General features: G+C 44.1%; 1 protein-coding gene across 1 annotated transcript in view; it reads left to right on the forward strand.

Annotated features, from left to right (window-relative positions):
- The first annotated feature begins 5,390 nt into the window (after positions 1-5,390).
- Positions 5,391-26,344, forward strand: part of slc8a2b (solute carrier family 8 member 2b) — a 31,194-nt gene continuing 10,240 nt past the window's right edge. The window contains exons 1-9 of the mRNA XM_062552900.1: positions 5,391-5,830; positions 7,303-7,440; positions 14,579-14,806; positions 15,226-15,567; positions 16,156-16,614; positions 19,770-20,146; positions 22,166-22,269; positions 22,671-22,688; positions 24,638-24,762. Coding sequence (XP_062408884.1) covers positions 5,468-5,830; positions 7,303-7,440; positions 14,579-14,806; positions 15,226-15,567; positions 16,156-16,614; positions 19,770-20,146; positions 22,166-22,269; positions 22,671-22,688; positions 24,638-24,762 — 2,154 coding nt within the window. The 5' untranslated portion in view covers positions 5,391-5,467. The remainder of the gene's footprint in view (positions 5,831-7,302; positions 7,441-14,578; positions 14,807-15,225; positions 15,568-16,155; positions 16,615-19,769; positions 20,147-22,165; positions 22,270-22,670; positions 22,689-24,637; positions 24,763-26,344) is intronic.

The following is a 26,344-nucleotide window of genomic DNA, read 5'->3' on the forward strand; positions in this document are numbered from 1 at the left end:
AGATTAATGTGTTGTGTTGTGTTTACACAAACTTCCACTCACATACAGTGCACACCACTGATCACCAATGTATTGCTACAGTGTGTAGACAGTATGTAATTGCAAAATGTATTGCTATTCATCTCTCTCTCTCTCTCTCTCTCTCGCACACACACACAAATACACTGTGATCATTTATTTCATTCAGACCTACGATAACTGCTTCAGCAGCAACAGAATAACAAAATGCATGGATTAATTTAATTCTCTAATCAGTTTAATCAACCCCACCCCAGGCTACTCTCTCCATCTGGATGTTTGCTTGCATGTGTGCTTGTTTGTGTTGATGTCTATTTGTGTGTGTGTGTGTGTGTGTGTGTGTGTGTCTATGTGAGAAGCACACACTGCTGAATTCCCTAGAGAACATTATCTCTTTCCTTCTCCTCTCCCTCCCTCCACTCTCTCTGCCTCCTCTCCTCCCCTTGCCTCCTCTTTGGGAGGGAACATCTGCCTGACAACAACAGTAGGCTGGGTCAGGCACAATGTGTACACACAATCACCTGCGTGTCCTTGGTGTGTTCACTTGAAATAATAGAAGAAAGCGAATAACCGTGTCAGTGTAGCCCTGAAACCCATTTACAGCGTGGTGCAGAGAATGCATCTATGCTCAGTGGCTACAGTGCACAGACTGAAACAAAATGAGCCTTTTTCATGAAACATGAAATCAATTTTCTCTTGTCATGTTTCAAATGCCGTATGTTTCATTTCTTTGTCCATGTGTAGAAGGTGTTTTTCTGTGCTCATGTATAGCAAGATCTTATCTGATAGTGGGGGCAAGCGGGACCTGTGTCAGGGGCCCACATTCAAGTATAATATAAGTATATATAAGTATACTCATACTTATCTATTCAACCATCTATTCGCTGGTCTGTTATTATGGAACAGAGATATTTTGATGTCTTTGTTCCTCTTCATCATCCCTTGGGTTGTAGTGTGAGCTGCTAGTGTGTGGGGAGAACTGAGTTACGGTAAGTGGAGGTGACGTGGATACCTGGAGGAGCACCAGTGCTTTGCTGAGGGCGGCAGCCTCCTCCCGCCCACAAGCTCCGGTCCTGCGGCTAACTGGCAACGGGCAGCTGAAGCTCAGTTAGGAGCTACCTGACCAGGGTCACCTGACATCATCCCTGGCTCAGAAACATGTTCAGCAGTCTGCTCAACTCCTCTCAAGTCTGCAATAGCAACAATAATAATGAGAATCATATATGCTCTCGGATATATGAAACTAACTATGAACTAATGGTTTGCCAAATAAGTACAATAACAAATGGTTCAACTCAGATCAGTAGCATGTTACGATGTGGATAATGGACAGAAAGGCTCCTCTTTTTTTTCTTTTCTTTTTTTAAAAAAAACGATCCCATCTCTAACTGTGCTGCTTTTTGTTTGTCTTCAGAAACAAGACTGTCATGAAACCAGAAGCTCCTTATATTAGTTCTAACTCTTTTGGCCTCAGTAGGCTTTACTTGTCATGTCTGTCTTTGCAGCAGCACGGTAATTCCACTTGGCACACACGAGTGCATTAAGATGGAAGATGAAGTGCCTGGCAGTTTACCTACCTTTACACTTTATACCTAGACACAAACACAATGAAATATAAGCTTCACTCTTTCAAGAGAAGGTCTGAAGGTGAAAATAACAGCTAGAATGACTGCTTGACTGGGACAAAATCCACAATCACTAAATTCTTGATTGCAACAGAACATGTGACTTGATGACAACATAACTGCAGTGCACACAAGAAAAAGAGCAAGAGCAAAATGTCTTGCAATTACAGACTGAATCAATAGGCTGGGGCAGAACCTCCTAATCAAATAGAGTGCCATGCCCTCCAGAGAAGGAGCTGATTAGAGAAATAGCCGTCATTGCTAATCTGACCTCTGGTCCGGCCATGCTCTGCAGCCTGTGGTCAGGAGGCTGGGTGGCATTTTGGATGGTGACATTTGCTTGGCGCTGTCGCCATGGGCCAATCTAAAAAGACACAGGAGAGTTAGCGGCTCACCACAGGAATTAAAACATGCCACTTCTGCTCTGCCACTGAGGCCTCAGTGCTGTGGAGATAACACTTCCTGACTATTGGTATTTAGGAGGAGAGAACCAGGGCTGACGTGCCAAGAGCTCAGAGGCTTGTTGAGTTATTCTGCAAAGGGTCCAGAGATGTGTTGTGATTGTGTTTACTTTTGCCTGCAATGCTTCTGTTTGTTTTTTGGTGAATGCGGATAGAGCAGGGAGCCTCTTTCTATTCTTCCCCATCCTGAAATTTGGCTGTGGGTCACTCTTCCGTAGCCGTGTTGTTTATTGTGAGTGTCCACTCATGCATGTGCTCATGACTTCATGACTAAGAGCTTTCATTTGGAGGGGGAGTGCAGAGAGAATGCACATGGTGATTTCCTCCTCTCTGGAGAGCTCACAATATATACCTCATCGCTGCAGATAGTGATTTGTTTAATTACATGTCAAATATCATCTAGTTATAGCATAATGGTATTATATTCATCTAGATGTATGAGATGTTTTTGGTATACATTTATTTGACAGAATGAAGTGATGTGTGCCTGCAGATTGATCTCCAACTGAATGTGACAAAAGCAAGTGCAAAAGAGGGACTCATTTAGCCTTGTTCATGTCACGTGTGGTGTGCCCTGCTGAAGTGGGCTCCTCTAACTCAACACAAAGTGCTGAATAACGAGAGAGGTGCAGAGAGCTCCTCCAGCACCAGCACCAGGCACCAGGCACCGGCGCAACTCAGGTGCCCACCTGAATCAACACATCTGAAATCAGCCAAGCCAGTGGTCCAGAGAGAGCCACCGCCTCAGCTACAGATCAATTCATCAGTGTGTGTGTTGAGCCTGAGCGGATGGAGCGTGTGTGTGTGTGTGTGTGTGTGTGTGTGTGTGTGTGTGTGTGTGTGTACCAGGGTAGCAGCCACAAGGCTGGGCTGTAGGGCAGTCAGCTGAGGAACAGAATCAGCACTTCAGTCCAACAAAGCCGCCTTTCAACCCCCCGGCCAAGCCGCCTCTGATGCGCATCCATCAGCCTGGGTCCGTCCGTTTGGATCGGTCTGGGACAAGTTGAGGAGATAGATAGCAGCTTCCTGTTTTTGGGTGGCCGGACTGCAGTGGCCAGTTGAAGCTGGATGTGGTGCGTGAGGATTGCTGACACAGTAAAAATACTTGCCACAGTTGCCAGAACATTTGCGTCGGTGTGTGTGACTGTGTGTGTGTGTGTGTGTGTGTGTCAGCGTGTGCCTAGGCAGCCCTGGCCGTGTTTATATGTTTGTATGGGCATGTTGCATGTCCTTTTCCTGTTGGCAGCAGGGGTTTGCCATGTCTCTATGATGCTGTCCTGGTCAGATCTCAGTCTGCCTCTTCTCTTCTCTTCTCTTCTCTTCTCTTCTCTTCTCTTCTCTTCTCCTCTCTTCTCTTCTCTTCTCTTCCTCTCTTCTCTTCTTCTCTTCTCTTCTCTTCTCTTCTCTTCTCTTCTCTTCTCTTCTCTTCTTCTCTTCTCTTCTCTTCTTCTCTCTGGCTCTGCTTCTGTGTCTCCATTCCCATGCGCTAGATCACCCTCACAAGCCCCTCAGCAGGTCGCCATGGAAACGCCCTGGCCGTGTCCTGCATGTCTATGAGCTCTCTCTAAATGGGACTACCCTCTCTCTTCTCTTCCCCTTTCTCTCACCCCATCTCTCACGCTCTGGCTCTCTGGCTTTTTCTTTTCGCTGGGGTCCCTCTGTCACGCTGTTATTCTCTCGCCTTGGCACCACCATTTGCGGTCGCCACAACTCTAGAGTGTGCCTGAACTTCTTGTCTATTTCCATTCCAACTCTTTTCCATTTTCCATTCTGGTTTTCCTCTCTCCGTGTATTTTTCCTGTGTCTGCCCCCTTCAGCGCACAGCCCCCTACTCCCCCCTCCTGCTTGATATTCTGTGCAGAGCCCGGTCAGAGGTACAGGCATCCCCCAATTTGAACACTGTTGAGCTAGACAGAGTGTGGAGAATTACAGCATCAGATCAGCCCAACCATCTGCACAATACACACCCTGCGGCTCTCAAAGGACAGCTTTAAAAGGGTTCCATAGTTGGAGACAGGAGAATGAAGGCTGGAGTGAGATGAATGTCTTGAGAAGGATGAGAAAAGGATCGGGAATGTGTTATGTGGGAGAGGGAGTGTCAATAGCTAATTGAATGACTCCTGGTGTTGGTGGTGTTTAAGGTGTGCAGGGAAAGATCATTACAAGAGGAAGAATCCGGAGAGCATTTAATCAAAGTGTAAATCGATGTCTTGGAGTGTCCTCGCAAATCACCACACACCTGCTTGGTGAAGAGGGGGCAGTTTAATTCGGCACTGTTACACTGGATTTCTCCCCACCTACACACCCTCATAGACCCATGAACAACTTACTAAGAATCTAAAACAAGCAAGATACTTATCCTGATAGTTAAGCAGACCTTTGCCTCTAATGCATTTGAGTCATTTGATCTCCCTGTTCCTTGACTAGAGCTCTGCTCACCTGTCTCTGTGTTTGTATTGAACCCATGGAAAGCGTGTGTGTTGGCCTACAGTCCCACAACGCCAGAGCAGGAAGAGCCATATTTAGACGGAGCGTCTCCAAGGAGCAGGGAGTAACACTGACAAGAGCAGGGGAAGGAAGGGGGAGACGGACGGGGAAGCACACAAGACAACAGGTGTCCTCGCTCCAGGGATGAGGACAGACCTGCTCTTCTCTCCTTTCCTCGCCTAGCCTCTCCTCTCTCCTCCCACAGAAATGCTAATCTCATAAACTGGCAGTGATTCACTCAGTAAACTGGCATAGGCATGCCCTCACACATGGACACACACCATGCATGTGTATATACACACACACACACACACACACACACACACACACACACACACACACTCATGGATCATAAACACAAAGATGACAAAACACTTTGACATAACATATAAATCACTCGCGATACCCACACCCATACAGTTGCTCGTTACAGGTAGCCATGTTGTGGCTGGTTTGAGATGAATGTGTTGTGTTTGAATGGAGGATAATTATGCATCAGCCTTCATGAGCCACCGATAAAAGGCTGCCACAATCTCTTTACTCTGTCTACTGATTCTGTCATCTCTCTCTCTCTGTCACACACACACACACACACACACACACACACACACATGCAAACACCTTACCTTCACTGTGCAGTATGGCAAGCATACTTGTGTGTCAGATGTTTCCAAAATTACCTTTTGGATGAAAACGCTACAGTATGTTATATATATATATATATATACTGTATATATAAGCCAGTATATTGACATCTATTTTTTTGTGTTTCTCTCTGCTTCCCTTTCCCCAGGTGATCTGTGCGAGCCCTCCCTGCCTGGCCCGGTCTCTGCCCCCTCTCATTCCATCTCTCAGGCCTCCTCCAGGAGTGCAGTCATGGCTCTCTCTTCCCCTCCTCTCCTGCTCTTCCTCGTGGTGCTCCTCTCCTCCCTGCCTCCCCTCTGCTCCCCGGAGTCCCCGCGTGGGACGGAGGCCTTCTCCCCCAGCTTCCTCCCCTCCATCTACCCCACCTCCTACTCCAACATGTCCAGCCCGGCTAATGGGACCATTGACAAGTGCTTAATGGTGGTCCAGTGCAGGAAGGGCATCCTGCTGCCCGTGTGGGAGCCGGTCAACCCCGGCCTTGGAGACAAGATCGCACGCGCCGTTGTCTACTTTGTGTCCCTCATGTACATATTCCTGGGCGTGTCCATCATTGCTGACCGCTTCATGGCTTCCATTGAGGTCATTACTTCACAGGTATGTCTGAGGTCCTGACTCAGGGTTGTCATAGAGGATGGAAGATCAGAGTAACTTCACACTCATAGAGCATGAGTCATTAGATGAGGATGTGTTTGAATTGTTTGGATTTGGCAGTTGATTGGAATTATATAGCAGAAGGGTTCATGAGTGGAACACGAGTACTGTGAAAAGCAGGCAGACATTTTACAATAAGAGAAGTCTTAATGAAATCAGTCAAAGTGAGTGTGGCTGGATTCCTCGTGTCTAATATGTGTGGAGCTGCTATGGTTCACCCTTTGAGGGCTGTGCCTATTGATTTGCTGTTGTTTCCACTTCTAGAATCTACAGCTCTGAGGCTCTTAGTAATGGAACATGTCAGAGTGGGCTCTCCTTTCATTTTTTCATTTTATCTTTTTTTGATCACCAACAACTTTCAAAAATGAAATCATAAGTCCCTCACCCCTTAAAGAGGAAAATGAAAAAGGTAATTTTTATTGTTTCGGAATTTGAGAAATGGACAGATTTAAAGGGTAAATGATTGGCCTCTCCTGCTACAATGCAACATTTTGTCTCTAAATCAAATGTATTGTACAATATTGTGCTAAAATTGTCTGCCTGAATATTAATGGAACCTTAATGGATTTTCACTGTCATTGTTATTTAGTGTTAAATGTAATGAGCACAAAAAAATGTTGTGCAAATGACATCTACATGTGCATTCAAGTAGAAAACATGGACCCAATGTAATTAGCTCATGTGTGTGGCACCCTCTACATGCGCCGTATGCTGCACAGCTCACATACATCTTCATTTCACTCTATGCATTCTATCCAAGAGCACAATATGGTCTTGGCTATGGATGAGCAAGACCGTATGAAGGCAGTACATCCATGAGTTGGAACAGGAAGAGAGCATAAACTCTTGTCAATATACGAGCTCATTCAGTCCGTCCATCAGTGACTCCCTTAAGAAGCCACTGTGTTTTTATATAGATACTGTATGTGCGCATGAATGACTGAGAGAGCCCATAAAGCTGCACACATATCCCAGTGTGTCCCTGCAGGGCAGGAGCGGAGCTGGAGATCAATGAAGTGGGCTGCTGCTCCACTGTGCGTGCTGGGGAGTGGGCTGTGCTGCCAGGCCCAAATTGAATCCCTGCTGTTTCCACTTCAGTTTATATCTCCAGGTGCTGGAGAAACACATTTGCTTTCCCTTCCTTGTGTTGAATGCAGCCCTGGCAGCCAAACAGCACTATTCAGCAGCGGTTCCCTCATATTTATTAGGGAGAGCTTGTCCGCCCGCCCACAGATGTAGTGTAACCCAGTGTGGATTCCTCTTGGGGATCAATAAAGTATCTATCTATCTATCTATCTATCTATCTATCTATCTATCTATCTATCTATCTATCTATCTATCTATCAATCTATCAATCTATCTATGTGACCTGGCACCATGACAAATGTGACACTGTCTTTGTTGCTGGCGAGCAGGAGAAGGAGGTGACCATCACCATGCCCAATGGGGAGACGTCAGTGGCTACGGTGCGGATATGGAACGAGACGGTGTCCAACCTCACGCTCATGGCCCTGGGCTCCTCTGCCCCTGAGATCCTGCTGTCCGTCATCGAGGTGAGAGGTCCTGCAGTCTGCTCACTGATTCATATCCTCTTTCTGCTGCTCTCCACCCTCCCTCTCTCTCTCCCTCCCCCCCCTCTCTCTCTCTCTCTCTCTCTCTCTCCCCTCCATCACTATCTAGGTGTTGTGCCCTCACACTGGCCCAGTGGCTCGTTAGTGTGAGATGACAGCTGTCAGACTCATCTCTGTCCTGCCACATTAGCAGCAGCTGGGCTGGTGTGACACAGATGGTGTTAAGCAGGCCTCTAACTGCAGCCCCACAGCCTGTTTCTGACATAACACTGATTTGCTTATTATCTTATTATAAACTGCTCTCTGTTCTTTTACAGGCTTAAGAGGGCCACTACTTATATCGCTTTATGCTAAAATATGTTCACTCATATTCCCTAATCAGTCCAACTCAATATCCTACTTAATTGAGCTTAAACTTAAAGCTACATTTATTGTAAATACTATAGCCTAATAGTGTATACATCTCTGATATTGTATGTGAAATATTTGATTCAGATGGCCTTAAGCCTTGTATTATTACTGGAACTCCTGGAAGTACAACTAGAGCTGCTAGAACTCTCTTGCTGGAACTGTGTCTGTTTGCTGCACTCTTATTGTTAGTGTTGAGAAGTCTCCCATGGAGCCTGTAGAGAGTGTGGGTGTTATGACACATTTGTGCTGCCCTCAAAGCTAAAGGCAGACACATTTACACTACAAGCACATCACATCTCCATCACACATCTCGGTGTGCTGTCTTTGCAGGAGTTTGGTCCACCGTATGGATGGGGATCTTAGATTCCGTGATCCCATTAAAACCATAGCTAAATCAGCAGTGTGGCACATAAGACACATTGAAGATCAGCGATTTGTTCAGATTTATAATTACATGCCTTCATGTCCTGCAGGGTTGACTATTTAAATGCTCTCCTGACTGGCATCCCCAAAATGTCCATTAGACAGGTACCACTAATTTAAAAAGCCACAGCCAGAATTTTAACCCGAGAAAGAAAAGAGAGAACATCACTCTAGTCCTCACACTGCAAGAATAGAATCTAACCAAGTGTTATTAATCTTATCTTAAGATCAAACCTATAGCACTGGCTCCAAACATCATTTTGACTTATTTTAAGGACTCTTATCAAAACAAATTTACTCAATGCACAGGCAAACAAATTTGCTTGTTCTTCAGAATGAGACGTCTTAAAAGGAGTCAAACTCTTCTTAAAATGAAGTGTAACTCGAAAATTGACCTCAGGCTGCATGAAAGCACATCATATAAGCCATGGAGACAATACTGTAGTTTTCTTTGATCGAGTACTACAGAGCGTGCACCGGTGTATGCTAGCCCTGTAGCACCGCATTATGTAATAACACCGCATTATGTAATAATGTAATAAATGTGCACGCCATTATGTAATAATTGCCGCATTGTTTGTTACTACATAATGCGGTTGTTGCGTTTTTTTTTTTTTTTGCCAAATGTAACAATTGGTGCATTGTGTAGTAACTAGGGATGCAACGGTACAGTTTTGCCACGGTTCGGTTTGTATCACGGTTTTTGGGCCACGGTAACGGTTCGGTTTCAATATATCAATATTATCTTGGCTCTAGCATACAGGAGGTTATATTTGCCTTTTCTATTTCAAATCAACAATGTGCTTCTACTTACACTTGCAGAGAAAATATTAAATGCATAGCCAGACACAGATGAAGCAGAATCACAAAAATGTATTATAAGAAAAGAACACCATCATTGCCTTCTGTCATAAACAGGCAATATTATCCATAGTGAAGTGCAGCATAAAGTAATGTGTAATTATTTATTTATTATACCACTGCTTGGTCAAATTTCCTATTGTGGTGCGCTATTTGAAACGTGCATTATTTTTCTATATAGGCTACCGCACGGCTATGATGTAGTTCTCTTTTGGGCTTATTACACTTGAATATTAATTCGCCAATGTGAATGTAACGGTAAAAACAGCAATGTTGCATCTAAGACAGAGGCAATATAAATGAAAATGATAGTAGCAGTGGTATATAAGCGGATATCAACTCCGCGCCCTGTGCGTTTCTAGGAAAATAATGCACTTATCGAAGTGTCCGCCTGCGGCGTCGGGTCCTTATTACCACTTCGAACGTGCATTATTTTCCTATAAACGCACGGCGCGTCGTTGATTATCCCTTACCTGTTGTCTTACAGAACATACAGCCCTTTTGTAATATTAAGTAAGTTGCATGCATAAAACGTAAACTTTAAAAGTCACTTTCAACTTATCTCTTACACACTTCGTACAGTTCAGGAATCTTACTGCTGAAATGCGTGCCGGAGGGGATATTGAAGCGATGATCGAGAACATTTATCATGTAGCGAAATCCCATACCCGGCAGGGCATCATGTCTTTTCCTATGAACACGCCAATCGCATTCGTTATGTCTTTGTGTTTTTGGGAATTATAGGAATATTGTTGCCGAAAGGCTGCAGCAATGGATGGTTGGGTTTTCGGTGGCAAACTAGCTCTCCGTGCTGCTCCACTAAGGTTACAGCCGGGTGATGGTGGCGCAAATGGGCCGACATGTTGGATGTGTTACCTTTATTAGGTGATCGTTGTGAAGCAGTGCTTGCACACAGTGCTTTGTTTACTGACGGTCTTTTTGACTTGTTCGTAGGCTACTTCGAATGTCGCCATGATCGTGCAGCCGCCGGTAAAGTTTGTTTCTTCTCACATGACTCCTTCATTTGCATTTCAACGTCCTTATTGGGTCTTGGGAAATTCAGTAAAATTCTGATTGGTTGTTGCAAGGTTGACGAGAGGCAAGCTGAACAGTCAGAGAAAACTCATCCCCCGGGTCCTAAGCACTCCTTGCTATCGCTCCCAGGCTACGCGCGTGCAATAACCTTGTATTAAATAAAAAGTTTAATGTCGCGTATACCGAAATATTGCGGTTTAGGTGAGTCTATTGAACCGAACAGGCCAAACCGAACGGTTCAATAAATTATTGAAAACCGTTGCATCCCTAGTAGTAACCAACCAAAATTGACATTTTCATTGATTAAGAACAGCATGATAATGTGTATTTTACTCAAAATGATGAGTAAGGGGACAGTATGTTAACTATTGCTCAGCTTACATTGTAACAATCCACCTTTTAACTTTGGTTGTGCTCATTTAAATGCACAAGGGGTTCTTTTCAATTAATATTTGCAGTCATATTAGTCATGAGGTTTAGAGGTAAGTGCTTCTGATAGTTAACCACTTTATACAATTGTCAAGTAAATCTCTGTCTTTGCTCAAGCAGCAGCAAAGATAAGACATACAGCACCAAATTATTAAACATGGGCTGTGCACAAGATGGGTGTGCCATGCATTCTGTTTTCTGTTAACAGATATTATTATATTATTGGCTAAGTTAGCTGGTGTTGACATAGCCAACCATAAGCTAAGCTAACACATGTTGCACATTAACATAAAAGGTTTTCTTTTCAAGTTCATTGAGGACACAGTATCTCAGTCTAAATCCTGCTTAGTTTGTTGTAGTACAACAAAACAAAATGAATAATAATAAATATAGCTGCAAGCGGCGATGGCAGGTCCGGTCATTTCGGAATCTAACAAAGCAATACGTAATTGTTGGTGGGCATGTGCATGAGCAACACACATGCCCACAAAATTTGGTTAATTTTCATCAATGTATGTGTCAACCACAACAGACAACAGGCTAGGTGGCGCTATAGAGTCCCTAAGCCACACCCTAGGTCAAAGCTCTCTGACTAGCTGCAGCAATAACACACAAGCCTACCTAGTTGTCGTGAATGTATGTGTCAACCATAATAGACAATGTGCTAGATGGCACTATAGAGTCGCTAAGCCACACCCTAGGCCAGAGCTCTGTTTCTGACTAGCGGCAGAATTAACACACAAGCTCACCAAATTTGATTCATTTTCGTGAATGTATTTGTCAACCACAACAGGTAACACACTAGGTGGCGCTATAGAGTCCCTAAGCCACACCCTCGGCCTGAGTTCTGTCTCTGAATAGCTATAGCAAAACATATGCCCACCAAATTTGGTTCATTTTCGTGAATGTACGTGTCAACCACAACAGACAATGCGCTAGGTGGCGCTATAGAGTCCCTAAGCCACACCCTAGGCCAGAGCCAAGGGGGCAGGCATATTCCCGGAAGTAGAGACACGAATTGAGCTGGTTATCAACACTCTGCTAACTCCCATGGACGGCCATAGATTGCAGATTTTTTTGCGATCCCATAACTTCATGTAACATGTGCCCTGTGTCGCCCTTATAGCTTCTGTGTATTCTACAGTATATAGGGTATCAAAGGCAAAACTAATTCACGTCTTCCCCGTATATAACGTTGGTTTCCCGCAAAAAAGTATAGTTAGCATGTCGGTTGGAGGGAAGCTAACGTTCGACAGGAGATTCCCCGTAATGTTTGGATAAGAAGCTCAGTCCAGCCTGCACGAAAACCATGAAGGAAAGTCATTCGCAAGATCAGTGAAAAAGCGTGTAGCCTACGGTAGCCTACTGTTTGATAGGGTAAAGCATTACCTAGAGGCAAGTAAACAAAATAATAATATTAAAAACGAACATTAATAATGGATTGACAGTTGTTCTGAAAATCCCATCTATCAGACCAGTTACAGCAATGTACAGGATGGCTAACCTCACAAAATGAGTATGAGTCTGCGCAGTACGTAAAGTAAACAGATTTTTGTTTCAGCCCCCTCCCATTGAGAACAACAGAGTCTGTTTGTCCATTTCTTTTAGGTCTATGGCCAGAGCTCTGTCTCTGACTAGCAATAGCAATAACACACAAGCCCACCAAATTTGGTTAATTTTTGTGAATGTATGTGTCGACCACAACAAACAATGCGCTAGGTGGCGCAATAGAGTCCCTAAGCCACACCCTAGGCCAGAGCTCTGTCTTTGACTATCGGTAGCAATAACACGCAAGCCCATAACATTTGATTAATTTTCGTGAATGTATGTGTCAACCACAACAGACAACACGCTAGGTGGCGCTATAGAGTCCCTAAGCCACACCCTAGGCTAGAGCTCTGTCTCTGACTAGCGATAGCAATAACACATATAATGTGCCCACCAAATTTGGTTCATTTTCGTGAATGTATGTGTCAACCACAACAGACAACGCACTAGGTGGCGCTATAGAGTCCCTAAGCGACACCTTAGGCCAGAGCTCTGTCTCTGACTAGCAGAAGCAATTCCACATGTAGCTGCCAAGTTACATCCAATTTAAAACCTTTTTTCTGCCTATAACACCAACTTCCTGTTTCTTGATAAGACGTCATAATTCAAACCTTCGCCATTTCGATGTACTTCGACAATTAAAAAATCTGGTCGTAATTTCTCTTGAGCAACCCCTCAAGATCATTTTAGTGCTTATATGACATGATTTCGATAAACCGTCTAGGAGATTTTTTTCAAAATATGTGATGTGCAGAAATCATAATCATAATCATAACTCAAATTCTTCTAAGATTCACTATAAAGTTGAAATGTAAAATTGTTTAGATTAATAGAACACACCACCACAACACCACATGTCCACCAAATCTGGGCCATTTCCGTGAATGTATGTGTCAACCACAACAGACAACACGTTAGGTGGCGCTATAGAGTCCCTGAGCCACACCCTAGGCCAGAGCTCTGTCACTTAGTAGTGTTACCAATTCCACACATAGCTGCCAAATTTCAAGAGTTTTAGAGCATGCCAAGTTGGTGAAAAAAGGCAAAACGTGTCCCGGAAGAAATTTAATCTGAGCAAAAACAACAGGGCCTTGCACCTACGGTGCAGCCGCTTCAGCACCTCGGTGCTCGGGCCCTAATAACTTACGTTTAAACATTGCCTTTCCACTAGCAGGCCTAGCCTAGCCAGTACTGAGTCCCAATCAGTACCTTGTAGGAGGAGCAATATCAAGTACTGGCTTAGGCTAAGTGCCTGAACAGCATAAATCAAAGGGAATTCTGATAGGCAGTTCCCTCCATATACTGATAGTTTGGCTATACTGTATGTGTGTGAAATTTGAGTCATGGCCTGTTTTACTGTAGGAACATTGTTAAAATTCACTTTATTGTTCTGCAATTCCTTTGTGTGATCAGTGTGTTAGGCTGTATGTTGCAGCTGAATTGTTTTTCATTTAGTTGCTTAAATACTTAATTGCATCCTTAAATTAATACTTATTTGTAAGCATTAATTTTGAGTAAAATACACATTATCAAGCTGTTTTTAATCAATGAAAATGTAAATTTCGGTTGGTTATTACATAATGCACCAATTGTTACATTTGGCAAAAAAACTAAACGCAACACCCGCATTATGTAGTAACAACCGCAATATGTAATAACTTATTACATAATGCGGCAAAATGTATTACATATTGCGTTCAAGAAGTGTATTACATAATGCGGCAGATTATTACAGAATGCGGCAATTATTACATAATGGCGTGCACATTTATTACATTATTACATAATGCGGTGTTATTACATAATGCGGTGCTACAAGCCCCAAATCGCAAACAGTGGATTAGCTAAGGGTGGTGAACTAGCAATTCCCAAATAGTGTTTTTTTTTAAACAAGTAATATTGTTCAAAACAGCATCAGACCTGGTCAGTAGCTTGCTCAGGGTCTCTACCATAGACTGTAAAAAATACTACACATAAAATGAAGCACATAGCAAACCTGGAGTTTTATTAGAAGACTGTTAAGAACACTTACTAACTCTCCCTTTCCCAGCTCCTCTTGAAGGAAAATCCAAAAGGCGTTTGAAGTGAGATCTCAACATTCCAGCTGATAAAAGTGCATGTTGAACAGATATGCCTTTAGACCCATCTTGAAAGACCATCTATCACAGAATCGGAGAGCACTGGGCAACTCATTCCACCAACAAGTAACAACTGAGGAGAAGAGTCTTGAATTTGCTAAAAGTGAATGTCGGCTTACACATACAGTATGCTGAATTTGGGAACATAGGCACTCAAACATAGGACTCATATATCCTTTCTACTGTATCTGGCTGATGTTACCTCTCAAGATGAGGGTTCAGGTGGGTGTGAAACATGAATGTTGGACATGTGCTCTGTGGTGTGACCCTGGCAGGTGTGTGGGCATGGGTTTAAATCTGGGGAGCTGGGCCCTAGCACCATCGTTGGCAGTGCAGCCTTCAACATGTTTGTGATCATCGCCATCTGCGTGTGGGTCATCCCGGAAGGGGAGTCGCGGAAGATCAAGCACCTGCGTGTGTTCTTTGTCACGGCGTTCTGGAGTATCTTCGCCTACATCTGGCTCTACATCATCCTGTCCGTCAGCACGCCAGGAGTGGTGGAGGTGGGTCTGTGAAGGAGACACTATTGTGTTTGTGTTCATTGTGTGCATGTCTTTTTCATGAGCTCATGCTCAATGTTCGGTGTGGATGTGGATGGGAAAAGATTCTACAGAATTTGACTGTAATGGTGATGCATTTTGTGTACCGGGCTGTGGCATTGCACCCAGTGGAGCTTTTGTGGAAGTGATTTATGGTGCTTTAGCTGCCTTCAACAGACTATTAGTTGCAGTCTGATGTGAGGTTGGCCGCCTTATGGTGTGGAGCTGGATGCTGTCCCTGGACATCATTGGAGCAGCGATCTCCCAAAAGATTGAAGATATGACCAGGGAAGAAATGGAGTGTAAATGAATAAGCATCAGTATTTGTATCATTTTTGTGTGTGTGTGTGCGTGTGTGTGTGTGTGTGTGTGTCTGACTGCAGCTGTGGGAGGCCCTTGTCACTCTCCTCTACTTCCCTGTGTGTGTGATCCTTGCCTGGATCGCCGACCGCCGCCTCCTCTTCTACAAGTACATGTCCAAGCGCTACCGGGCTGACAAGCGGCACGGCATCGTGGTGGAGACGGAGGGAGAGATCACCCCAAAGGGCATGGAGGGCATGATCATGGATGGCAAGTTTCCCCACCATGGGAGGGCAGTGGGGCCAGCAGAAAGCACCCAGGAGGGCGCCAACAACACCACAGCCACCGGCGCCACCCTGCCCTCCTCCAACAGCACCACCGTCACCATGGACAACACCAAGGAGCTCGACGAGAGCCGCAAAGAGGTGAGCAGGGGAAGAACACACACACACACACACACACACACACACATACTGTACACACACACACACACACACACACACACACACTTTCTCTCTGTGCCCCTCCCCCCCTCTCTCTCTCACACACACACACACACACACACACACACAGAAAGCTACATGTTATTCTGTGCACATGACAGCAGGTTAATGTAGCATACAGAGAGATGGTCCTTAAATACATATTGTAATACTGTAGAACCACCTAGTGTGATTTCGCTACCGTTATCTGTTGGCTCAGTCTGCATTCAGTAAAAATAGAGCTGTATCCAGTACAAACCTAATTGTATTCCACTGTCATTACAAAGACCACAGACTCAGTTTGTGAATCAATTTGGACAATGTCCCTAGTTCACTATTTACAATACCATAAAAGGTCAACCGGTAAATTGAATAGAATTTAGAGATTTCTTTTGAAGCCTCTGTTCAAGGTTTTGGTGTGGAAAATGGATGTATATTTGCAGTGAGCTCTTATTACGTTTTTTTTTTTGGTGCCATAGGTAGCACTCCCCTGTTCCTTCCTGTAACAAGCGTCCCCCTCCCCTTCCCCAGGTCATCCGCATCCTGAAGGACCTGAAGCAGAAGTACCCAGACAAGGAGCTGGACCAGCTGGTGGAGCTGGCCAACTACTATGCCCTGCTGCACCAGCAGAAGAGCCGTGCATTCTACCGTGTTCAGGCCACGCGCATGATGATCGGCGCTGGCAACGTGCTGAAGAAGCATGCCGCCGACCACGCCAAGCGCACGGCCACGGCGGAGGAGGGCGAGGATGCGGCCGATGAGGATGACCTGGCCATCTGCAGTCGCCTGGCCTTCGAGAGCGCCCACTACCAGTGCATGGAGAACTGCGGCGTGCTGAAGCTGGCCGTGATATGCCAGGGGGGCGCCGGGGAGAACACCTTCTACGTGGACTACCGCACCGAGGACGGCTCGGCCAACGCCGGCTCTGACTACGAGTACGGCGAGGGCACCGTGGTCTTCAAGCCCGGAGACACCAGGAAGGAGATCCAGGTGAGAGAGGGAGGGAAGCAGCTCAAATTTACCGAACTATGAGATGGACAAGATGGGAGGCGAGAGACAGAGAGAGGGAGAGAGAGAGAGAGACAGAGAGGAGTGAGAGAGAGAGGAAAAAGAGGACAGTGATGGGAAGTATAAGAGTACAAAGCAATTAGCTTGGTGAATAGAGTCTGGGGACTCAGAATTGGGAAACATTTCCAACACTATTAGGGGCGTAGACTTTGTGTTGACTTTGACTTCAATCACATTGATCAGGCATTCCTATCATTACTTGCTACTTGGCCTAACCTTTACAGACTGGCATTGAGCAGCACAGTAAGGAGACCATGTACTGTACGTATGTTGGTCTATATGCTCTACAGAATGAATGAGGTGACTTGTGCTGCTACAGGCTAATATCTCCCTGAGACGAGATTCTAGGTGGGCGTGGTCAGACTACAGTAATTTCCCACATACAGTATAAGCTGCATTGTGTACAGTGTGTGGACAGTGTTTTATGCAGGTTAAAAGAAACAAAACCATATTAACGCTATATTAACTGCCCCCCTGTATTAACCTCATAGCTGAAGAAATTTTGCAAATTTCAATGTATAAGCCGCGGCTAAACGTAGGGAAATTACGGTACAAAACAATTGGCAAGGAAACAGAAGTACATTTGTTGCAGGTCTCAATGGGTTTGTTTCAGTACAGAGTTCCCTTTTTCATTTTATACATGTAGTTCATTGCATTGCACCTTACCATGTAAAGTGGTGCCATATCAAAAATCTCTCATTTATATGAAAATACATGTAGGATACGCCATTCAAGATATACATTATGCCAATGTATCAGGGATTAGTTTTATTTAGGTCAATGTGATATGAGTAAGTGTTATGAGAGGAAATAGGTTATGGTATGGAGATTTTATACAAGTATTGACACAAGTGTAAATATTTTTGTCAAAACAGCATTCATTTCTCTGTGCTGTGAAAAGGATACTATGGAGCAAATGCATTTTGCAATGCTTTCTTTCTCCATCGTGTTTAGAGAAAAGGTCTTGATGGGAGAGTTGAAGGTTTGTTACGGTTAGGTGTTTTAGGTCATAAAAGACTATTGATATGCTCAAGTGTGTGTTTATAGAGCACACACACCTGGCATGCATTTAATGTGAAGGTGAAATGCACTAGTAACCAACAATCAAATAAAACAAGTATAAAACCTAAAGTTATAATGGACCTGGGATAACATTCCATCAAACCCGACCAGATATATTAATTAAAAGATCATTAAGGATACCCTCAGATCTGGTTGCTTTTGAGGTCATGGTTCATTTGATTCTCTATCTCTGGGCTGTTGCCAAACTGAGCTGTCAATAGGCGACGTGTGTCACTGTGTTTGTCTTGTGAAGCAGCAAATGCGATGTGCTCCTAATGGAGAAAGGGATGAAGAGAGAAAAGAAGAGGAAAATGGAGGAAATGGCATAGAAGGCTATATTTGTCCCCTATGAACAGCCTCAGTAAAAAAACTGCAAAACCATGGCCACTTACAGTAAACGTCACAAAAGTGTGTCATGCTCAGATGCTTCAGTCATGGCAAGCTTCTGATGAACAATCAAATGAACAAGTGTGCAGTTGTGTGTGTTTATTTGTGCATGTAATGCAAGTAGATAATCCACTCTGTCACCCTATCTGACAGTATGTTTGTGTGACTGTGGGGGCCTTTCATAAACATAAGGGCATTTCACCAAGGGCTATTTCACAAAAGCAGAGTTTAAAAATCCCAGATAAGAGAAGAAATGAAGCTTGACTATAGCATGGGCATGGCATAGCTTTATCAGTCGGATGACTTTCTTCAAGACCTCGGGCTCCAATGTGGCGGAGATGTAGCGGGGAAACTACGTCAAGATAGGGACTCTGAAATGTCCGAGTCCTCCCTGGTGAAGTGAAATTTTTAAACAGTGTTCAGTCATTCGCTTAATTTGAAATGGGGAAGAGACACACCATAATCTTATTCACCTAAATAACCAACAGCTTTTCATTTAAGCAAATAAGGAAGGGAAGCATAGTCACTATTAGAAGACATTCTTTTGTTAGGAAAATAAACTGTACATGTACGATGTCTTCTAGAGGTTTATCACTTATTCTGAGTTAACTTGCCCTGGTTTTGTCACTAAACCACGTACTTGGAATACCCCCCTGGAGTACCAAATGAATTCATATACACATATGCATAGGGCCTATGTTTGTATGAGCCAGTCATCTAGCCAATAATGTCTTCAAGAAAAGGCTTCATTGGAAACCCCTTTACAAATGTATTTGCCATTTCCAATCATAAACCACTGCAACAACAGAGACTTGAGAGACTCCCAAGTAGTACATTTGTGAGATTTTATGGTTGCTACTGACCCTTTCAAACAAATGTGTGCTTTTAAGGCATTTCCGGTGGCACATAAAATAACATTGAGCTAACTGTTACTAAGTGGACAAATAAAAACGCCTACATTTTGTAGAGCATTATGCTTAAAAATTAATTTTCATTTCAAAGTATCTGTTTTGAACCCTCTTGGAACAGACTCAGAGTCTATACTACTAGAGAGTGTAGTTGGTTCAGTTGTTATTAATGTTTTCAGCCAAATTCATACTTTTATTGTTTAATTTTCTTATGGTTATACAGTAGAACGTTTATAACTTTTGTCTGACAGTTCATAACCATGTTGGAACTGCACCTGCACATTTTTCTGTTTAATAATTTAAGCTACTTTGAACTCACTTCAGTATGAGACATACTGAATTGCAAATAAAGGGCACTTAACCTCAGAGTTTTAGTGAGTAAGGCCTTTAGCTGAATAGTATACTTTAGCTTAACAGCCATCCTTGTCTTGCCATGTTGAAGAAAACAATTATTTCCTGACGTTTCCAATTTTGACCTCTCTTTTCACTTCTCCTCAACTCCTGTCATCTATTGTTCCATCCTCTCCTTCTCTTCCTCTACACTTCCCTCATGGTCTCTCTACTCCTGTCCTCCCCACTCCCTCCATCCTTCCTTCTCCTCCTCTCCTCTGCTCTACATGACTCTTTTCTCAACTCATGTATACTCTACACTACTCCTCTCTTCCCTCCTGGCCTTCATTCTTCTCTTCTGCCATTCTTTCCTCTCCTTTCTTGCGCCAGGTTGGCATCATTGACGATGACATCTTTGAGGAGGACGAGCACTTCTTTGTGCGTCTGCTGAACCTGCGGGTGGGCGATGCCGAGGGCATGTTCGAGAGTGACGAGGTGGGCGAGGCCCCAAAGGGACGACTGGTTGAGCCTCTGGTTGCCACAGTGACCATCCTGGATGATGACCATGCGGGCATCTTCACCTTCAGCGAGCGGCTGCTGCGTGTGAGCGAGAGCGTGGGCACCATGGAGGTGACGGTGGTGCGCAACTCGGGTGCCCGTGGCACGGTGATCCTGCCCTACCACACAGAAGCGGGCAGTGCCAAGGGCGACGGTGTGGACTATGAGGACGTGAGAGGAGAACTAGAGTTTGTCAACGATCAAACCACGTAAGAGAAACAATCAGCTGCATGAGTGTGCATGAGTGACAAGCTGAGAAAGGTCCATCTCCAGTGTATCAGTGCGTGGATACAGGACAGCCAGGGTGAGAGAGAGAGGAGAGGCCGGAGAGAGAGAGAACTCAACTCTGAGGATTGGCAAGAGCAGACATTGAGTGTGTGTACTTGTGAAGTGCTGTGTTGGTAGAGGGGGGAGAAAGGTGGGGCTGAGTGGAACTCTGACTGTGTGAGAGAGTGACAGACATTTTGTTGGAGGTGAGACGACTGATGACAGAGAGGGGAAAAGTTGGAGTGAATGTGTGAATACTTGAAGGAGTGTGAAGTTCATTTTTAGATGCATGGAGGGAAAGACTCGACTAAGTGCAAGTGTTTGAGAGAGCCAGAGAGATTTTGATTGAGGTGAGGAGAGAGAGAGAGAGAATTCAGAGATAGGTGAGTGGGAGACACAGAGTGAGTCAGAGAGAGCAACAAGTGTGTGAAAAGAAGACAGGAAGGGGGAAGTCAGTGCGTCATGGTGATCACTCAGTCTTCCATCTTTCCTGGAAAGACTGTCAGAGGCAGCGGAGATGAGCAGACATTAGGACTCGTTTCTCCCTCGACAACTTACTGCATTATTCATAGAGGCCAAACGGTTAGGAGTCCCAGTTTGTTAATAGCAACACAGAACAGAATATCAAAATAGCCTGGTGGAGCTCTGCTGTGCTCCTCTGTGGAACTTGGTGTGGTTAAATGGGCTTTGTATGAAATGAAAGATAGATGGGGAGAGAGAGAGAGAGAGAGAGAGAGAGAGAGAGAGAGACTGGCCTCTGAGGTTAGGAAGATGGTGAGTTCAGGTTTCTAATTGCTCCGTAATTGTTGTGGTGTAAATGCTGAGTCTCACTATTGCACCCTGTAAGTGAAGCTCCCTGTTGGCCATTTGCATTCTGTTTCACTGGGGTTACCCACACTATTGCACCAAGAGTGTCTGGGTGTGATAATTAAAGGAGTAGAGCACCATTAGTCAGTACAGCCTCATGCTGACATTTTGTCAGCTAAGAATAAACGGGTCTAATACGTCCACAAAGCATGGCTTGAAGAACTCGGTGGTTGGTTTAGGTGTTGTTTGGTAAAACAAATGACCTCCGGCTCTCCTCTCCTCTTGATTAAGGCCTGTGGGTTTGTGTAGGTTTAGTGTTGCGGTGTCCCTCAGATGATGAATCCAGTGGAGAGGCTGTGCTGTGAGCTGGCCCCAGCAGCTACAGGTGTAGTTGGTGGCGGCCCCAGACCTCTGGGCCACCTGCCTGTGCTCCACCACTCCAGCTGTTGTTGCAATGCCTGACGGTGTGCCCAAAGGTGTTGGTCATACACCTGTGTCTGTGTGTGCACATATACACACATACTGTTTAGTTTATATACACATATATGTGTGTGTATGTGTGTGTGAGTGCCCATGTGTGTGTGTTGGTTGATGACAGACTCTGGGGAGGCGGTGCTCAGGACCTGTTTTGAATAATTCAGCGTGTGTGTGATGAAATATTGATGTGGGCGCTGGCTCGCTGAAGTGATTTAAGTGGTGAGCTGAGGCTGATCATTCTTCTAGGGCCAAAGCCAGGCCTGCTGAGAGGGATATGGCCCAGCTGTCTGGGTGACTGACTACTCCAACTAGCCTAGTCCTCTACCGCTGGGCTGGGGTTTGTGTGTGTGAGTGTGTGTGTGAGAGAGAGAGGGAGAGGGAGGGAGGGAGAGAGAAACTTACTATTTCTCAGTCCCAGAGGCAGGGCATTAAACATTTATTATGCATGTGTTTGTCTGGCTGTGTTTCTATGTGAGTGTGGTAAACCCACGTCTGTGTGGTGTGTGGGTGGGATGGGGGGGAAAGGGATTCCTCTCATTTTTGTAATGCTGTGAATCTTATGTAAATCCTCTTGTCAAGTTAATTGTTTTATTGTGCATAAACTTGGGTAACCAACAGTTTTATTTTGTGTGTGTGTGTCTGTGTGTGTGTGTGTGTGTGTGTGTGTGTGTGTGCAGTCAGACAATTCAAGTGCGCATCACCGATGATGAGGAATATGAAAAGCATGAGAACTTCTTCATTGTGCTGGATGAACCACGGTGGCTCAAGAGGGGCATCTCAGGTTAGTGTCTACCTGTGCTTCTGTCTAAGTGTCTGCTGACTGAATGGAGGGTTATATTGCTGTGATCAGGGTTTTTCTAACATTTGCCCCCAATTTGTCATCAGAAGGTTATCAATATCGGTCAGTTGATACAGTATACAGTATCTGCTAGTTTGCCATGGAAATATAGGGCAGTATTAGTGAGTCAGTATAAAGACAGCCCAACCCCAGGTATTAGTTTAGGGAAACTCTATCCCCCAGGTCTCCAGTCTTTCTGTTAACCCTCATCTCCCCACTAATGAACAGGAGTAGCGTTACTAAAGCCATGATAACCCCCACCACTGTTCACACAGCACTGAATAACCTCCTCAGAGAGAGCAGGAAACTAACCTCTCACCTCTCTTCTTTCATTTCCTCAACAGCTTTGCTACTCAACCAAGGTACTGTAACCCTCCCACTCATAAGCCATCACATACACCAGCCTGTCACGTTCCCCATGCCCTCAACAGTCTCTCTCTCACACCCTCCAGTTGATCACAGAATTCCACAGCTCCAGTTGATCACAGAATTCCCACACATTCATTCTCTATCATTATAGAGCCGATAAGCAGCCAGACATTCTGTATGATCAGGTTATTCTGTCACGGTTTTTAGCAAGTTTCCTACACGTCAAACTGTTTCCCACCCCATCAGTAGCCATGCGATGGTGTATCTGTAAACACTGGCCGAGGGGAAAGCCTCTCTGAACCTCCGCGCTACATTCAGCAGCTCAGTTGAACTTGTGTCATGGCTGCCCCAAAATGACCAAGAGGCAGCTCTCTCGCTCCTCTGTGAAATCTGCCACCAGTTTGGAGCAACAGGATGATTCACCTGCTCCCAGACACCGGGCCTCTCAGGAGCTGTGATTTGTTAAGGATCACCAAACAAAGGCTCAGAAGCATGCTTCACTCACAACAAGCTTATAACTCAATAACAGACAAGAATGGACTTTGCCTTTAAATGATTGTGTAACTGCTACACAGACGTATTTTGGTGTAGTGTCCTGTACACAAACCTAAAACATTATACAACAACATTTAAAAAAGCGCAGGCTTTTCTTCTTTTTGTTAAAGATCAGCCAAACGCATATCTCTGCTGTAGCAGAGGCCATTCCTTGAGCCACCTGAGGCTATGTAGAACATGACTGTTACACGAGCAAAGTGTCATGGAAACAGTGAGGCTGGGATGGCCCCAGTCTTCATGGGATAATTAGAGTCTGTTCTCTAATGGGAGGCAAGCGCTGGAGGCAGACCAATGATCTTGGCTTTGCCATTTTGCTGAACAGCCTGTAGCAGCCAACTGTGAGTTGCTGCCATTGCTCTGTTTGGAAGTGTGTGTGTCAGTGTATGTGTAAGCACATACATGTGTATGTGTGTGTGTGTGTGTGTGTATGTGTGTGTGTGTGTGTGTGTGTGTGTGTGTGTGTGTGTGTATGTGTGTGCTTTCTATACATCCAGCTTTCCATCATCTTGCCTAATCTCTGTTTCCCACTTTGTTCCATGTCAAATTCTCTCTCTCTCTCTCTCTCTCTCTCTGTATATATATGTGTGTGTGTGTGTGTGTGTGTGTGTGTGTGTCTGTGTGTGTGTGTGCGTGCGTGCGTGCGTGCGTGCGTGCGTGTGTGTGTGTCCATCTCTTGTCTTCCTCTGTCTCTTATTATAGTATTATTATAGTATTACCAATTCAATAAAAATGATGTCTTTCCTTCTCAGGTAGTTAAAAGAAACTGCTGTGAAATGGTCAGATGTAGTACAAGTAGAAGCTCAGCCCATCTTATAGCGTTGTTTATAGCATGATATTAATGAAGTGTATAGGCTTTTATACACCACTCCCTCTTACCAGTCTGTCCTCCTTGTTGCACTTGTGCTCAGAAACATTCAGTCTTCAGTCGGTTGCTGCCCACCTCATCTCTTCATCGTCTTCAGTGTTGTCTTCACAATAGGGACCGTTTACACAGTAGGGTCATTGGCCTGAACATGGCTACAGGCTTGAATAGTCTTTGTGTGATAATCAATTTTATGTGATCCCATGGAATCCCTATGTCTCGGAGCCATACACATGAGCCATGCTTTTCAGTTCATTAGACTGATGCACTACATACTGTGATCACGTTCATCCTCTCTGAGTACATATCACTTTCATGTGTCTAGTTTTTATTGCCCTTTTCTTCTTTCTGTTACTCCCCCTTCCCCTCATTGTCTTCCTCGCTCCTATTGTGCTGATTGTATCAACATATTTTGATCTCTATGTACTCTATCCTCTATAATCTATACCCTGTCTGTCTTCTCTCTCTCTCTCTCTCTCTCTCTCTCTCTCTCTGTGTCTCCATCACTCTCCTTCCCTCTCCCAGAGGATCCAGAGGGCCAGATGAGTGCAGAGGAAGAGGAGGCCAGGCGCATAGCTGAGATGGGGAAGCCAATCTTGGGGGAACACAGTCGGCTGGAGGTGGTCATAGAAGAGTCCTATGAGTTTAAGGTAGACTCTACTGTCTTCTCTCATTAACAGACAGATCATACAGTATATAGATATAGATATAGATAGATAGATAGATAGATAGATAGATAGATAGATAGATAGATAGATAGATAGATAGATAGATGGATAGATATTAAACACAACTGCGCTCTCAAAGATACACAGAAGCCGAGCTGCAGCAATAATTTCCACAAACACTTGAAGATTTAGGTCATATAAAAAATGCACGCCCATATGAGAAGAGTTGTTTTGAGCTGGAGCACAAGATGAAGCTGGGAAGTGGAACTCTGGTATAAAGAATAATGAGCCAGACATTTGCTCCACACCACATGGTGCTTGACATCACACTGCAGTTTGATTAGTCTCATTGCTGGATCATTGCAGATTTAAAATGGGCCTGCCTAGGGGCTGTTATGCTGACTTATGGGAAAGCCATGGATGTGTTAGCTCGAAAAAAATAACTGGTTATTAAAAAAAGAATAATAAGTGTGTATATATGACTGTTTGTGTTTTTGTGTAAACATCCAGGCTATGTTCTCAGAGATCTATAAATTATAGATGGGAACAAACGCAGGTTAATCATTCAAGAATATTGAAATATTCGTACAGTTTTTTTCAATCGCTAACAAGCGTTTGTCCATTCAGTTGACACATTTTCAAAACTCTAAGCACAGTTTGCACAGCATCGGTCTTTCGTGGCCATACCATTCACACATTTCATGTTGTTTTCACACAGTATGCAGTCAGTGAATACATTTTCACAATGCTTACATTTTCTTAACAGACAAACTATACCTCCCAACAAAATAATGGATCGTTTTTGTATTATTTTTGAATGTTACAGTTTTTTTCAATCGCTAACAAGCGTTTGTCCATTCAGTTGACACATTTTCAAAACTCTAAACACAGACTCTCACCTACAAAACACAATTGGCCAAATGGATAATTTTCCTCTCAAAAGCACATTCCATGTTCTTACACCACATTTTGTTACATATACACTAACTCGTCATTTCTCTGCACACACTAACTTTACCAAAACACTGGAAACCTGACTCAAAATGAAGTTATTTTGTCAAAGAATGAAGCTTGTTTTCACTTCACAAGATACATGCAGTCAATCAGAGTACACTAGGTTTCAAAATACTGGCTACTGTTGACATTACAAAAACTGCATAGACTTTTATGTTTCATTTTTACAGGTATTTGCATGCAAAACATGCAATCCAGCATTTTTACACTAAATTTCTTGGTTGGGAACTGATGTAATGTTCACATTCAAATGCATTCCAGTAAAAAGCAAATCTTTTTTTTTTTTTTTTTTTACTGTTCACTAGGCCTACAGGAGGTGCAGTATAAATGTTTACAGTAGACTATGATAGAACAGAAAAAGTTTAACAACATTGCAGTGAACAAAATATCCATGAAACACAAGCCATTCTGAACAAAAAACAACAGCAAAAAGCCCAGATAAAAAAGGGGGTGAACAAAAGAAAAGCACAATATTACAGTAGGCCTACTGTGTCTAATCTCTGCACCTGCTCCTCTCAGTGCTCCTGCACCTCTCACTGCATCTCTCACT

Source organism: Sardina pilchardus, chromosome 13, assembly GCF_963854185.1.
Source record: "Sardina pilchardus chromosome 13, fSarPil1.1, whole genome shotgun sequence".
Taxonomy (NCBI): domain Eukaryota; kingdom Metazoa; phylum Chordata; class Actinopteri; order Clupeiformes; family Clupeidae; genus Sardina; species Sardina pilchardus.